Below are 15518 nucleotides of genomic sequence, written 5' to 3'. Positions count from 1 at the left end.
GTTTAGGGTTTAGGGTTTAGGGTTTAGGGTTTAGAGTTGAGAAATGAGGTTTTGGGGATAAGATTTCAAAATTTGAAAAATAAAAAAATTAAAATTTTCAAATGATAAACTTAGAAAGGTGCTATTTTGGTCAATTTAGTTTTTGAGTGCTATTTTGTAATATAAACTTAGAAAAGTGCTATTTTGGAGATTTGCCCTTTATCCAATGTGAAGAATATTTACGATGGATTTCTAAAAACCCTAAATTCGCTGACTACCGACCAAACTAATCTATAATTCTGCATCGGTATGTAAATGTACACAATTCGAACTTGTCGGTTTACTGTGTAATGATTAATTAAAATCCCATTCTTATCGAAATAAAACACTCGTTCTTGAACGAGACGTTAGCAAGAGTACATATTCCGTTTTACTCTTATGTAATGAGAATACGAATTTTATTTGATTGATGAAAATGTTGTCTTAAATCAATTACAAATGCATGATTCGGTCGGTGACGTATGAAGCACTCGTGCATGCACTAATGCAATCGGAAATTGGCTGCTAGAATTATATTTTTTGGTGAATATACATACTGCGTCGACATGCCTCGGATAAATTGTATTATTATGATCGAAAGTAATTATCAATATAATGGAGAATAGTCTCACGGACAATAAAAACGTGATTCTCTCATATATGCTATTCGGAAATGAACTAGCCCCACCATTAGGGCTCCTTTCCATGTCTTTCGTAAGCTGGTTTGTTACTTAAAAAGCTGACTAAGTGAATCTAAAACTGTTAAAATTTAACGTTAAAGATAGGTTTGGTATATCATACACTGAGATATCAGATCCATATCAATCATTTACGTGAGGAATACCGCTTAAACTATCAATCATCGGTCATCACCAGCTGACGCATCTTTTAGTATTCATTCTAATGAGACAAAATAATTGGTAATAACTTCAGAAAAAAAATTGGTAATAGAGTAGAGGCATAGATTATGGGAGTAAATAAAAGAAAATTTCAATAGAATATTTTTATTTTTTTTTGTAACTTGGCTTTCAAATTAAATAGCAAAAGAAATTAAAATGTTTTACAATCTTTAACAGCTTTAGTTATAGGCCCAACCCAGTTAAACAAAATCTCATATTTAGTAACCCAAATGAAACCAACAGTTTTTTGTCCCTTGGAGCTTTGTAGTTGACGATGGAGGAGGAGAGTCGCGATCATAGTCGGTGGAAGAGGGAGTCAAGCATGTGTGAACCATAGCTGTGAGATGGCTGAGCAAAGAGAGGGATTTGACTCCCGAAGAGTTTGGATTTTATTCCTTATCTGCCGATCAATGGTGGAGAAGAGGGAGTCCGCTGATTTGAAGTTGTTTGAGTGCAGGCGGGCGTTTCTCTCTGCCCATATCCAGTAAATCACCGCTTGCCACACCAGTAAGGTAAGAGTACGCAGCGGTCTTTGAGCTTTGTTCCTTCGCAAGTTCCGCATCTGAGTTAGAGTTCTATCCCACTGCCTAATCGGAGTGATTCCACATCTTGGGGGCACACAGGGACCAGAGATCAAAGCTAAATGAACATTCCGGGAACAGATGATCTCTCGACTCTCCCGCTGCATTGCATAGAGGACAGAGAGAGGAGACTTGTAATCCCCAGCTGATCATTCTATCCTTTGTCGGGCATCTGTCTAGGGTTGCAAGCCATACAAGAAAGTTGTGTCGTGGAACGCCATGAGGAGACCATACAATGGATGCCCAGTTGACTTCATCATGCGGACCTTTTAGGTAAGAGTAAACATCACCAGTCTTGTATTTCCCAATGGTTTTCCCCTCCATTTCCCATTCATAGTAGTCCTCATGCTCTGATAGCTCCACTGTTGTTAGGTGAGCATGGAGTTGGAGAAGCGCGTCTGTTCTTGCAGGTGGAAGTCTCCAAACTCCATTCCTATGTAGTGCTGCAACAGTTGAGTGTAGAGGGATCTCTAGTCTTGAAACTGATACATTTAAAACAGTTGCTAAGCGACCTAGCGGTGACCAGTTGTCGTGCCAGAAGCGAGCCGAGTTTCCATCTTCTAGTCGGAGCTTTATGAGAGGATACACTTCATCTTTAGTTTCAATAGAATATTAAACATTTTATTTAATGATATAGAAAGAGAAGAATTGAGGTAATGGTATACGTGTGTCCCACAAGATCTAGATTCTTCAAATAACAGAGACAGACTTTAACCCTACGCTCTATTTTTATCTATACATTCAAGTGTGTCGCCTTTCAAGGTTCTCCCCAATCCTCCATTATTTGTTTTTAAAAACTTTAGGTCACTGTCGAGAATATAAAACCAAATAAACAAGTATTACTTTATAAATGGTTTCTCTAATATTTTAAACAAGGATGTGTCTTCTCTAAAATAGTGATTGTGCTTTTTGATTAATCATCTTATTCTTTTTTATCTTCCAATTATTTGATCTTCTCTTTAACAATTGATTTATCTTATATATTCCATCAACTGATTTTCCTGTCTTGTAAATTCACATAATTATATTTTAAACATTGTACAAATTTTAAATAAAAATTAATTATAATTTCCTAGGAAAGTAAAAACATTCAGATTAACATTTTTTAAAATTTAGTCTAGAACGCATGATGTAAAATGCACCATTTGCAGGCTTGAAAAATAGGTGTTGGAAAATTAATTTCTAACCAAAGGAATGTATCAACAAAAAAGAATGTCTAAATGGAAAATTTAGAATCTTTTAGATTTTTAAAACAAATTAATTGTCTCCTCATGCAGGTATGACTATAAATATAGGGCCCTGCACGCAATCTATCTCATAATTAAACACCAACACAATCGGTCTACTCTCTCTCTCTTTCTTTACACATAACAAAAGCTAGAACTCTTTTTGTGAGACCATGTCAGGCGTCTGGGTGTTCAAAAACGGAGTTATACGTCTAGTAGAAAACCCATACCAGTCCGGTGGAGTGACGCATGGCCGGAGGAATGTCTTGGTTTACTTGCCCACCGGTGAAGTAATCTCCTCTTACTCGTCACTCGAACAGATCCTAATGAGTCTCGGGTGGGAGAGATACTTCACTGGAGACTCAGATCTCATCCAATACCACAAACGTTCCTCCATCGACCTTATCTCCTTACCAAGAGACTTCTCCAAGTTTAACTCTGTTTACATGTACGACATCGTCATCAAGAACCCTAACACCTTCCACGTCCGTGATTTCCACTGAAATCTACGTATTTTAATTCTCGACGAATCGGTTTAGTTTGCGTTTGTTTTGTTCCAACCGAGAAATTCCAGACATAAACTCATATGGAATCTGAAGTAATCATGTCAAATAACGTACTGGTCAAAAGAGAAGATGTGTGAGCTGTAGGAAATTTATTTTACTAGGACAACTGATATTTGTAAAGAATAATAATAACATAAATTAAAATTTCAATACCGAAATATAAAAATAAAGAAGAATTGCAGAGTCGAGATAGTTAATCTCTTTCCTTAAATCTTTAAACACCCCGTAGTATGACGGTTTCATGGCGCTCAGATTCCCAGGATACAACTGCATCATTGTTTTTGTTTACCATCACCGAAAAACAGAATCTATCGACCATATTTCTGTGATGTACTCTCAGACTCAAATAAAAAAAATACTAGCATAACTATTCTGAGTGGGAGAAATATTTCTTGATTGTATGAATGTGTGTATTTTCTATAATGCTAGCAAAGCCTTTTATAGAAAAATCATGAGAAGCACAAGTTTTATTTTTCAACACAAAAAATAAAACCTCCATGGTGCACTAATGGAGTCTTTAATTCTTGTCAATTATTGTGTGAATTTATTCCACATTTTGACCAAGAAATTAAAGAGTAAAATTATTTTTTGTTTGACCAATTCAAACTAAATAATATGTTTTAAAATGGATTTTTTTTTATATTTTATCAATATAAAAGATCAACATATATTTGATTTAAGTTAATGAACATGAAGTCCAACTAATAAATCAAAACCCAAATCCAAGATCAAATATCTAATGTATGTATTTGCTACTTTATACAAGATTCTCAAATCACACACATTACACCTCCATTTCTCATTCAAATAAAACTTCATTTTTGACATATGAATATCTTATTGGTAATGTTCAAAAAATAGTTCCAACATGAGCTCCAAGAAACAAAGCGATGGATATTGGAATATCATCACTTAGTTTGTGTTTATCTGTTAATATGTGCTTACTTGTTGGGAATGGTTTTACTTATTTGTCCAAGTTTGTTGCATATGCATATATAAGAGTAGTGCTGTCAAAAGGTGGCACATTACTTGTACCCGTCGTTGATTAGTTTGTTTTGTAGCTTCTCATCGCTGTAATAGATGTAAGTTGTGTTACTATATATATATAATATATATATTCGATTCCCATCGCTGTTTTGAGACCAAAACTGCCGGCTGTACGTAATACTTTTGATCTTTTTTTTCTAATTCATATATGAGTAGTATTTATTTCATCATTTTAGGTATATCAAAAGTAGAAACATTTACAAAACCCTGTTAATGAAAATAAATAAATTGCGTTGCATATTAAGAAAAAAATTGTAACGCCCGACCGCCTACGGCTAATGGGCCACCTACGCTTACTCACTCGGCCCATGGGCACATCACTTCCGACGGGTGGAGCGTTAATTTTCAGAAGGTTCGAGAATCATGTTTATTGACTCAGCAATCACCACCCGACATTTTCCTGTGTTTTGGCCCCATTCGCACGGTATCATGAATCACTTTTCGATAGGTCACCCATTTTTTTACTATTTCAGTCCAAACACGCTTAACCCTGAAGTTATAAACGGATGTGTGACGGAAAATGTAAGTCAACTTTGGTAACATAGGTAGCCAAATCAATCCTCTTAAGCTTTTCCATATATCACAACTCGGAATGTTACAATTCACTTCCTCTCAAAGAACGCAACGTCTCCACGACATGTCTCAAGACGCCTCTCGAGTCAAAACCGAGATGGCTAACCAGTTCTAATACTATTTGTAACATCCCGACCGCCTACGGCTAATGGGCTACCCACACCCGCTCACTCGGTCCGTGGGCCCCATCCGACAGACGGTGCGTTAATTTTCCGAAGGTTCGAGAGTCATGTTTACTGACCTTGCAATCACCACCCGATCTTTCCCCGTGTATTGGCCTTACTCGCACGGTATCGTGAATTACTTCCCGATAAGTCACACATTTTTTCACTACTCCAGCTCAAGCATGATTAACTTTAAAATTCTAAACAGACATGTAACGGAAAAAATAAGTCAACTTTGGTGACATAGGTAGTCAAATCAATCTTTTAAAGCTTTTTCATATATCACAACTTGATATGTTACAAAATCATGCATGCATAAAATATCTATCTATACTAATAAAGTAGGGTATTCTCCCTTCTCATGCTGCCACATCGCAATGTGCTTGGGGTATTTTGTGACACCTGTCCCACTTTTATTTTTGATGTCTCGACCTATGATTTTGTATTAAATCGCAGTAGGCCTGCATATTATTTTAGTTAGCCTCATTACAAAGACTTCGTAACTGTTTATACATTCAAATTTTAGTGTCGAGGCCCAATAAGTTATCTCTACTCACATTCTTTTTATCGTTTCTTGTCGTCTCGAATACGCTTGAGGCCACCCATATGCGAAACCGCCAACGTTACGGTTCTAAGGTGATTAAGTAACTGGTGTTAATTATGGTATTCAATCCAAGCATCCTACTACTTGCTTTTCAATTCATACACTACATTGCTTAAATTGGCATGCTTTTGGTTGGAAGCTCGTCTGTTTGAATCTTTTTTGTTATCTTATAACTGTTGAGGTTACAATATGTCTCTTTTGTTGTATTTGTTGTACTTATCAGTTATATTAACGGATGATGAACGGATTTCGGATTGTTGTTGTGGGTTTGGTGTTGATGTCATCATGACTTCATAGTCTTGCAGAAATGGTTTGTATATTTCTTTAATCCCCTGATTTGGTTTGTTTTCTTGGCTTAAGCTACATATCATTTGGTGGATCCGTAGGTACTGAGCGGTGAAACGAAGCACTAGAAAAGCTGGAGAAGAAGTATGATCTGGTCGTTAACATTCAAGGAGATGAACCACTCATTGAGCCTGAGATTATTGACGGTGTTGTCAAAGCACTTCAGGTTCTGCATTAGTTGGGATTATATGTTTCATCTTAATATAATACAATTGGACTGTCTTCAAACTTTAGAAGTTGTTGAATAGTGTTCCAATCGGTTGTTGAATAGTGTTCCAATGGTTGTGAATTTTAGGTAGCACCTGATGCAGTGTTTAGCACAGCGGCAACATCATTATAAAACCAGAAGACCGAGATGATCCTAACCGAGTCTAATGTGTGGTGAAAAATTGTGCCTACACTATCTATTTCTCCAGGGGTTTGATTCCTTATAACAAGTAATTTTTTTTTTGTCTTCTGTGTGTTGGTATTATAAATAATCTTATTATATTCTTGCCTATATGCTCAAGTTGTAATCACTTGTGTTTTCTGTGGTTTAGGAGTGGTAAAGTCAATCAAGTTTTTCCTTACATGCTTCATATTGGAATATATGTGTTGAGTAGTCAACTTCTCTTCTTAAATATTTAGTTTCACTTATTTATTATGATCTAATCTCTAGGGTTTTGGGTTCAACGTGCTCACCGGCAGACCCGCAACGGCTTGAGAAATATGTTTAAGATCGAGATAGGAAAGTAGATTTCCTCTCAGTCTCAGCTACAACATGTAACTGGATGGAGCTTTTTGTTTCACATTTTCTCTATCTCATGCCATTCGGGAAGGTAAATTGCTTTATTTATTTTTTGTATGTTTTAGATTTAAGCTGTATTGTTTCTTGCTCAATCCCTATTATACCATGTGGCACTGCAGGGAGTAGATGGCATGTATAATCTTTCCCGGAAAATGTGTTCCGTCAGGCCACGCTTCCCATGAGGTCAAAATGGATTTTAATCCCAACCAGAGGTGTAACTATTTCATCTTTCTTTCACCCTAACTCGGCTTGGTTACTTAGGCTTAGAGGGTGGTCCTTATTTCTCGCGTAAAAACGATCCTGAAAGAAAGTCAATAATGAAATGAGGCAGGTTGTTCTAGCAGTGTGTTCCAAAGATTTTGGCTCTTTGTAGGCAAGACGGTCTTTGTTTTTTGTTACTAAATCCATGTAGAATGCTAAATTGTTTAATGGATCAGGATGGTACTCTTTTGTGTTTATTGATAGGATGGTAGCACATGCGATGGAGTTATGGACAGCTGTAAGCGATGAAGGAGAAGTTCTTGCACATGAGGAGCAGCAAATTTTGGGTGGAATCAACATGGAAGATCTCCATAGACTTGACTATGCTCAAGTCTTTCTTTTAATGCTCTGACTCTGAAGGTACTTTTTCTTTTATCACTTGTCATGTACCTTTCCTGTAAAAGTAACAAGCTAAGTATGCAGAGAACCTAATCATATTGGTACCTTATGTGTATGTTTTATGTTTAGGTTTTTACGGATAGCTCCTTTTATCTATCATATTGCACAAAATATGGATTAGGCTTCTTATAACTGTTGTTCTGTTGGCAGCCACCTCAAAATAATCAGTTGCTTTTAAGGTTTTATTTATTCTCTTGCACCTGTACATATATTTATATTCTCTGTTGTTGGGATCTTGTTAGAAGGCTTCACCTGATGCAGAGTCTTGAGATTTTCCGTCTATGTGAACTTAGTAATGTCAGCGCTAAACTTATGACTGTATCGATATGTGGGAAATCTATTTTACACTTGTGTTTTCTTATCCTAAAAAGAGCTGGAAAGCAAGAAAAACAAATTTCATTTGAAATAAGTTATGTTGCTTAGATCTCATGAATGCATAACTGGAAACATGGGGGAAAGGGTCGGGGAGTTTTTGGCTTCAGCAAGTCTAGGATTAGCGCTGCTCAAAGTGATTGCTCAACAGCTGCTTGATTCTGTTGGAAAGCGATTGTCTAATAAAATTCTGATGGTCTATATATATTCTCCAAGCCATATTTTTGAAACATATTTCATTATGTACATCCCTTTTCATACTTTGACACTGTCTAATGGAAAGGCCTGGTGGAGCTGTTGGGTAATAAAGCCTAGATTCATCATTAGCCCTGTTCGGCGCATGGGCGCAGCGCGTCCAGAGTCAGCGACAAAAAAAACAGTGGATTTTGTTGCTTAACACACAAGACACGGAGAACAACGACGCGCTAATGTTAATAATATTAGACGCAACGGCAATTTCCGAACGAGATCTGATCGCTTAAAATTCCAGCGTCAGCCGCGTCTTATTCCGGTGACTCTTTTCAATGTTGCGGCGATATTTTTTTAAGCTCACGCCATCCTCCGCGTCGTTTAATTTATTGCCGCTCATAGTAATCGCCGCGTCCATTATCCGAACAGGGCTTATATCTTCTGTTTTCTTTGCTAATGATTTTGGTTCTATAAATACATGTCCTGAAATCAGAGCCCAAAACTATTGCCCAAAACAAATGTTAATAGCGCATAATATGCAAATGTTAATTTGTCAACTCTATTACATAAGTGATGTTGGTAACACTGTAATGAAATGAGTATTAATAAATCTATAACAATATAATTAACTACAACTTATTTGAAGAAACTAAAAAAACTGATTCCTAATATACGGATATCCAATTATCAACTAAAAAGTAAGAATTGGAAAATGTCCAAGTAAATACAGATTCCAGCTCCGAAACAAACATGTTGTATCAATACTATCATTTAGATCATATGCCAAATTACTAAACTTACAAGAATCTAACATCTAAAAAACCAAGTGTTACAAATGGGTTGGTTTCATAATCTCCAAATCACCGTACAACATAACCACCTAATGCAAAACCCCCAAATAAACACCATATACACAAAAATAAACAATAACAAAAACATTTAAAGCAAAAAAAGAAAACAACTACAATTATTAATATAGCATTAACTGCCATCAAACAAAAGTTCTATACTAGGGGGTGTAACCGGTGATCAAAGAATAAAAGAGAATAGTGCATTTTTTACTATTCCTATTTTTTTTACCATTTATAAAGAATAATTTTTCTTTTACATTTTTTCTCATTCATTTTATTTTAGAAGAATATAGAACACATTTATTCCTCATTAAAATTGATAAAGAATAATTTTCCTGTTCATTCCTTTAAATTTATCCGTCTGTATTTTTTTCCTACTCATTCCTAATGTTTCTATAATGGTCACCGGTTAGGCCATGGATCTTCAAAAAAGAGAAAAATTCACAGGAAACATATTTCTCCACTATATTAAAAAAAAAGCAAAAAAATACAAAAAAATTGTATCAGATACAGTCAACAGTACACAAACCTTGCCATCAATTTCAAAACCGTAGCCTACAATATTTTACGGTGGAACCACTCAGGGTGATGAATCAACACATTCAATTAATGAATCGTGTGGATAATGACAATCTAGAGGTTCATTACATTGAGGGGTTAAATCAATACTTCTTCCACCATAAATCTATCAAAAAAACTTAACAATTTTCGCTAATCCGCATATGGGAACTATGACAACGGTAAGTATCTTTATAGTATATTACTGTTGTGCAGAGACAATTTCAAAGAGAGATTTTTTTGGGATAAGCTATCATTGGAAAATAACCAATTCAAGTCCGATCAATGTTGGAGCATAATTAAGAATTCATTTACTGGATTTAGGATCCTTTGAAGACAAAGTATTTAACCAATACGGTCACAATGAAGCCCCCAATAAATTGCCACATCTTTGATATAGACCAAGTATGCGAAAATCATTTACATTTACATTTTATTATCTTCCTTCATATAAGATACACAAAAACAAACACAAACATTTACATTTTTCCTTTTCGAACATCAAATTTACTTTATGTTAAAATTTCAGCTGAATTTGCTTTGTTACGGCTATTAGCTTTTTTATTTTACTTTTATTAAATCGATCAGTCACAACCACTTATGCTATTCTACATTGATCTAAGTAACTTTAAAAAAAAAAAATATACTATGGTCGCTAACCACTATCAAATAGATCATAAAAATACCATTCTCTTTCAAAATATATTTATCTTCATATTTTTTTAACATATTTTCTTTACTAAGAATATAAAATAAATTGTAAATTCATTTAAGAATAAAAGATATGAATCCGGCGCGTAGCGCCCGGAAGAACACTAGTAAGACATAAGTTGGTGAAAAAAATACGCGTCTGATTTCGATCAAAACCTTGGCACATCATCATCGAATCAATCTTTTGGTGAGTGATGGTGATTCTTGAACTTCTTAGCTACTTGTGGTAACCAGAGAACGAAAAAAACCCAAATAAGTGTACCCCAAGAAACACGAACACAGCCAATGGTACCAATGAATATAAGACGAGTACTATAGGATCAATATGGAAAAACATATGAGCGAAGAAGATGTACACCTCAGACTCAGATCTTGGAACTGGTGGTGCTCGTCTTGGAAGGTGCAACACCGATCTTTCTCGGTTCTCAGGTAAAAAAGTAAAGACCTCCCTCCTTCGCTTAATCTCCTATTATATCCGTCTCAAGCTTTCTGATCCTTTCCAATTTAAAAAATCATATCATTTATAGTTGGAGTTTCATGTGCACCATGCAAAGGAAGTAGCAACAGTTGTGAAACTTGTGGCAATGCTTGATCCCCAAAACAGGGGAGCCAACAAAAATAGTCTCCTCGTTGTCTAACTGCTAAACAAAGTGCAATCCTGGATGTTTGAAATCTCTCTTAAACTTGTGTCTGAAACATTACAAAACTGTTTTTTTATATAACGATGATTTGTTGTAATAATCTGCAGGTGAGTCTTCAGCATCCAGTTTGTGTGGAAACATTTTCAGAAAGTAGAGCTCTGGGAAGAGTGTTCCTTAGATCATCAGGAAGAACAGTGGCCATGGGTAGAGTTACTCGGATTATCCAAAACTCATAAATTGCGTCTATTGTAAAAAATTTGCCTGTTAATTAGAAGAAATTGTCAGAAGAGTGGAGTCGGTATGAACTACAGAATGTTTCAGGTTGAAATCAAATGTTGAGCTTGCTTTGTTTGATACAAGTGGAGAAGGAAACTGTGGCCTGATCTTATATGCCCTTTTGAACCCAATTGGATCAAAAGAAAGGAAAAAAAAAGTTGTATGTACAAGAGGAGAGAGAGCAAGATGATGTAGAGACAAACACCTGGTGAAGAAGAAGAAGAAGAAACAATGTATCTGCATCATCTTGGAATCATCCCATCACTACGACATTTTTTCTTCAGCAGAGGTTTTGCAGATAGGGCACCAATTCTTCATCCGTAGCCATTGTTGTACACAGCTCACATGGTACATATGTTCACATGGCATAGTCCCTACTTCATCTCCATCGACATACTCTTCCTGCATTCCATATATAGATAACATTTCACTAAAACTCTTTATACTACATTTTCCTACTCTGATACTACTAGACAAACCAGTGGATTGATTTATATTTTTAGGCGAAGAAAGTAGAGAAAAAAAGACAGACCTGGCAAATACTGCACTTGATATCATCATCCTTATCCAGCGAAATGGGACCAGTTTCATCCGTCTCTTGATAAATGCTTTTCTTGAGGCTTCTCGAGAGTGCTTCTTCGCTTAGAGCTGTGCTCACTGTACCTATTTCATCCCCCAAAGCTAGTAGCTCCTGAAAAAATGTGTGTTCATACGATTTTAACCTTAGTAGACTTTTGGATTGTTAAGCTAAGAAATGGTGTATAGTAAGATGTAAGAAAAACATGCAGGACTGACCTCATATGACATGTTATCAATGTCAAGCCTCATATCGCTATGCTGATCGTAGAATCTAATCATACCACTTGAGAATAGATTCGTCTCTAAAGAAGCCAGTTGCTGTGGGAGAAGAAACAGAAGAGATAGTAGAAAACGTCAGAAACACTCTTTACTCGGACAAAACATGTTCATACCAAAATACCAAACTGCTAATTACCTCGTATGTAAGCTCTTGATCTTGATCAATTCTTTCCAGTGCCAACAGTGCCTGACACATTTTCAAAATTAGTGTTATCACGACACCAACGAACATGTCAAAGCTTCTAATGAAATCAGACAACATGGTGACGGAAACTACCTCTGCAATTCCATTCATGTTGTAGCCACTTAAACCATCCCGGTCCACCAAAGAGCTTGAAGGGTGAGCTTCTGAGGGGCTACCAGGCATCATGCTACTTAACCAGTCGGTACTACTGTGACTATTTGATGGAGTAACAGAAAGAGAAGGATTGGGATTGATTGGTGTTGCAGGTTGAGGCGTTTGCCGAGAAGTAGCAGGGGATGCAACAGCAGCTCCAAGTCGCCATGATCTCCTACCACTACTTGAAACAACACTGTTATCCCTGATGGTAGGTACCGTACGTTTCCTTCTGTTATCAGAAACTGTGATGCCGTTTCCATGTGTAGAGCTTTGATTCCTTCCCTTCATCACAGACACACTACTCTTACTGCCTTGGCTAGAGGAGCTGCTCTCTCCATCAGAGTTTTTCTTTTTAGTCACACTGACTTTTGTTCCAGAGCTTGATTTGGTTGGAAGTACATCAGAGACAGCGTTGCACCTCAAGTTTCTCAATCCGTTCCTGCTCAGACCACCTCTTGGAGTGTGGTCGCTACCAGAAGAAGAAGAAACAGAGGGACTCACACTCACTAGAGTATCTCGAGTGCGCAAGCCAGGTTTCTGATGACTACTTCTAATGGTTCCTCTACTTGAGCTTCCTACGACTTCTCTAGAGACGGTGTTTTGAGACTGAACACTGATTGCGCTTCTCTTAGTCTTTAGGCGAGGAAGGATGGGCTTAACCGCAGCTGGATGATCAAGACTACTGCTCTTCTCTGAAGAACCTGTGTCCACATTAGATGAGGGCTGTCTCCTGCCAGTAGTACCTGTGGCTGGCTTTCTTAAGTTTCCAAATCCACCGGGAGCTCGAGATGAACTCGCAACAATTGCCTTTCCAGGCCTGCCAACTTTTGTATTGTCAGCCGTAGAGCCAATCCTGTTGGTTCCCATGGTGGAAGTTACCTTTGCACTACAGGCGATTCGGCTGCAGAAAGAGACACTCTTTTCATCTTTCTTCTTCATATTCTCACGTAGTACAGGACCGCTTGCTTTTCGAGGCAGAACCATCCGGTCAACTGATCGCTTACCGGCACATCCATCCATTTTTTTCCCTGAAGCTCAAAAATAGAATATTCAGTTACACCAACCTAAAGTAATTCTTTGTAAGCTGATTCTTTAATCGTGGAAAGAGAGAGAGGAGATTACTAATGGTCCCCAACCAAGAGAACACCAAACAAACATTCTATATAAAATAACATAAACACAGATCATCAAAAGCTTTAAGGATGATCTTCCACCAAACCTAAAGCAAGTCTTTGTAAGCTAAAAGCAAAGAACCACAAACAAAGCAAGCTTACGGGAAGAACATAGAAGTGGATGTATAGATCATCAAGAGCAAAACACCAACTTGATGAATCATAAACATCAGACCACAAAGCTGATTATGCGATCGTGGAAAAAGAGAGAAAAGAGGAGATTAAGATTACTAATGGTCCCAACACAAAGAGAAAGAGACTGCCTTTTGATTCGAAAGACACGGGACTTTCCAATAAAAACCCTTTTTACCCCCGAGATTACAGATTCACCAATCACCACTTCACAATCCAAAAGCAGATAATACAATTAAAGAAACACGAATCGAACCCTTCCCCATGGAGATACGCAAACCTAATCATTCAGAGACCTGGAAAAAGGAAAACTTGTGCAAAACTGAAACAGTCACATACGAGTACGAACAAACGTATGAGCTATGTTCAAGCGATCGTCTTAGCTAGACCATGAAAGCTGATACCAGAGATACAGAGAGAGAGGGGTGGGAATAAATTACCTTTTTTATGTCCTTCTCCGACCGATGATGATTCTCCGCCGTCCGTAAAAAACGTGGAGAGCTTTGAGAGAGAGAGACGACGATATATATAAATATAAGTGGGATTTATAAAGTTTTTATATTAAACGAAGCTCGGAAAATGGAAAAAAATTAAATGGCTTAGTCAGAGAGATCTGGGCCGTTGGTTTCGGGTTTGTTTAAATATGGACGGCTGAGATGCAAACTAACGTCCCCCGTTGGTAGACGGGAGAGTATTAGGAGGAACGAAAACGACACCGTTGTCGTTAAGCAGCGTTACGTACGGTGGACGGAATGATCTTGGAATTAAAATTTCTTTTATTGTTTTTTGTTTGGTGCTGAAATTAATGGAATTTGTAAATTATATACACTATTTACATTATTTGTTAGAGAAAAAAAAAGTTAAAACAGATTAGATTAATATTTCATTACTGGAATTTGATAATGTCGAGAAAAGGTGTGTATTAACAAACGTATCGTCGCTTTTTGGCGTAAATCAAGAGATTAACTAATAAAGAATTTTGTTTGGTCAACATGGATTAACTAAAATAAACATATATTCTTGTTTAGCATCAAGAAAATATTTTCTTGGGGATTTGTTGCGATGAGTGAAGTATTATTTAACTTATAAAAAAAGATCTCTTGACTATATGAAATTTTCTGCAGATGGTTATCATCAGAGCATTTATATACATATGCAAATGCAGTTTCGAACCAACCTTCATGTATAAAACTCATTGTATTTATTGTTTTAGAAGTCTATTTATGGTAATAATCGTGGTTTTGATTGATGTCCGTTGCGGTACTGAAAACGCCACGTTATTTCTCTATATCGTGTCAATCATCATAGCCACAGCAGATGAGCGACATAAACATATGAAAGGTGATAATAAGTACATCCAGCCTCAGGTTTTCGGGGCACTTTTCTGCTGTTTCGAAAATCAAGCTGGCATGACATTTTCCTTTTTCATTTGAATATATTTGTAACATATTTTGTTCACTTTACATTGATATATACATATATATATAGTATATGTTTACATGGTTTTTTTTTTTGTTTTTTAATCACACGTACTTTAAACCCGTTTCAATCGGCTTCTAAATTTTAAGTATTCCACATTCTTATCGACGCGGTTCGCTACAAATTTTGGTCAGATCGAGTGGGAATCTTTCTACTTTCGTTTGTGTTGTATGACATGCTACCCAACATTGTATATGAGAGGATGAGTGGGTGACATGTACATTTAGGACCAAACCTAACCGATCCCATTCTAACCAAACATATGCCTCATCGGTTAGGTTATTTTCAAACAGAATCTAATCGATCGGAATGAACAAGTTTTCAACCGTGAATATCATACTCCATTCTTTCATGCATATTTTATAAGATAATACTCACGACCTCCATACCCGAATTTAACGGTCACGTAACTTACAAGACTATATTACACGTAAGTTATCCACTCAAACTTCAAAGAAAAGTAAGGTTT

At 36.7% G+C, this 15518-nt stretch overlaps 2 protein-coding genes across 3 annotated transcripts; one reads left to right on the top strand and one right to left on the bottom strand.

Annotated features, from left to right (window-relative positions):
- Positions 1-2835: 2835 nt before the first annotated feature.
- On the top strand, positions 2836-3614 carry LOC106316938 (flowering-promoting factor 1-like protein 2). Its single transcript, XM_013754803.1, has one exon. It carries the CDS (start codon positions 2898-2900, stop codon positions 3225-3227), a length of 330 nt encoding a protein of 109 aa, XP_013610257.1. The 5' UTR covers positions 2836-2897; the 3' UTR covers positions 3228-3614.
- Positions 3615-10832: 7218 nt separating this feature from the next.
- LOC106319046 (E3 ubiquitin-protein ligase MBR2-like) lies at positions 10833-14089 on the bottom strand. Of its 2 annotated transcripts, XR_001265412.1 has the most exons (7): positions 14011-14089; positions 12204-13294; positions 12063-12113; positions 11864-11965; positions 11601-11759; positions 11274-11470; positions 10833-11053 (listed from the first exon to the last, which is right to left on the bottom strand). XR_001265412.1 is itself a non-coding variant. In XM_013757257.1 (6 exons), the coding sequence occupies exons 2-6, from the start codon at positions 13284-13286 to the stop codon at positions 11333-11335; spliced, it is 1533 nt and encodes a 510-aa protein (XP_013612711.1). In that variant the 5' UTR covers positions 13287-13294; positions 14011-14089; the 3' UTR covers positions 11094-11332. The 2 variants fall into 2 exon arrangements, 1 of the variants encoding a protein (XP_013612711.1); XM_013757257.1 differs by lacking the exon at positions 10833-11053 and having other exon boundaries at positions 11094-11470.
- Between the last annotated feature and the right edge of the window lie 1429 nt (positions 14090-15518).

Source organism: Brassica oleracea, chromosome C9 (genome assembly GCF_000695525.1).
Source record: "Brassica oleracea var. oleracea cultivar TO1000 chromosome C9, BOL, whole genome shotgun sequence".
In the NCBI taxonomy this organism is placed as follows: Eukaryota; Viridiplantae; Streptophyta; class Magnoliopsida; order Brassicales; family Brassicaceae; genus Brassica; species Brassica oleracea.
This window is presented reverse-complemented; position numbering and strand designations above follow the sequence as displayed.

Bases quoted from the DNA above. Each gene is read 5' to 3' on its own strand.
- LOC106316938 (XM_013754803.1), top strand. From the start codon at position 2,898: ATGTCAGGCGTCTGGGTGTTCAAAAACGGAGTTATACGTCTAGTAGAA.
- LOC106319046 (XM_013757257.1), bottom strand. From the start codon at position 13,286: ATGGATGGATGTGCCGGTAAGCGATCAGTTGACCGGATGGTTCTGCCT. The intron at 11,966-12,062 runs GTAATTAGCAGT...CTTCTCCCACAG, and splicing joins ATCAAGAGCTTACATACGAG to CAACTGGCTTCTTTAGAGAC. The intron at 11,760-11,863 runs GTCAGTCCTGCA...ACATTTTTTCAG, and splicing joins TTGATAACATGTCATATGAG to GAGCTACTAGCTTTGGGGGA.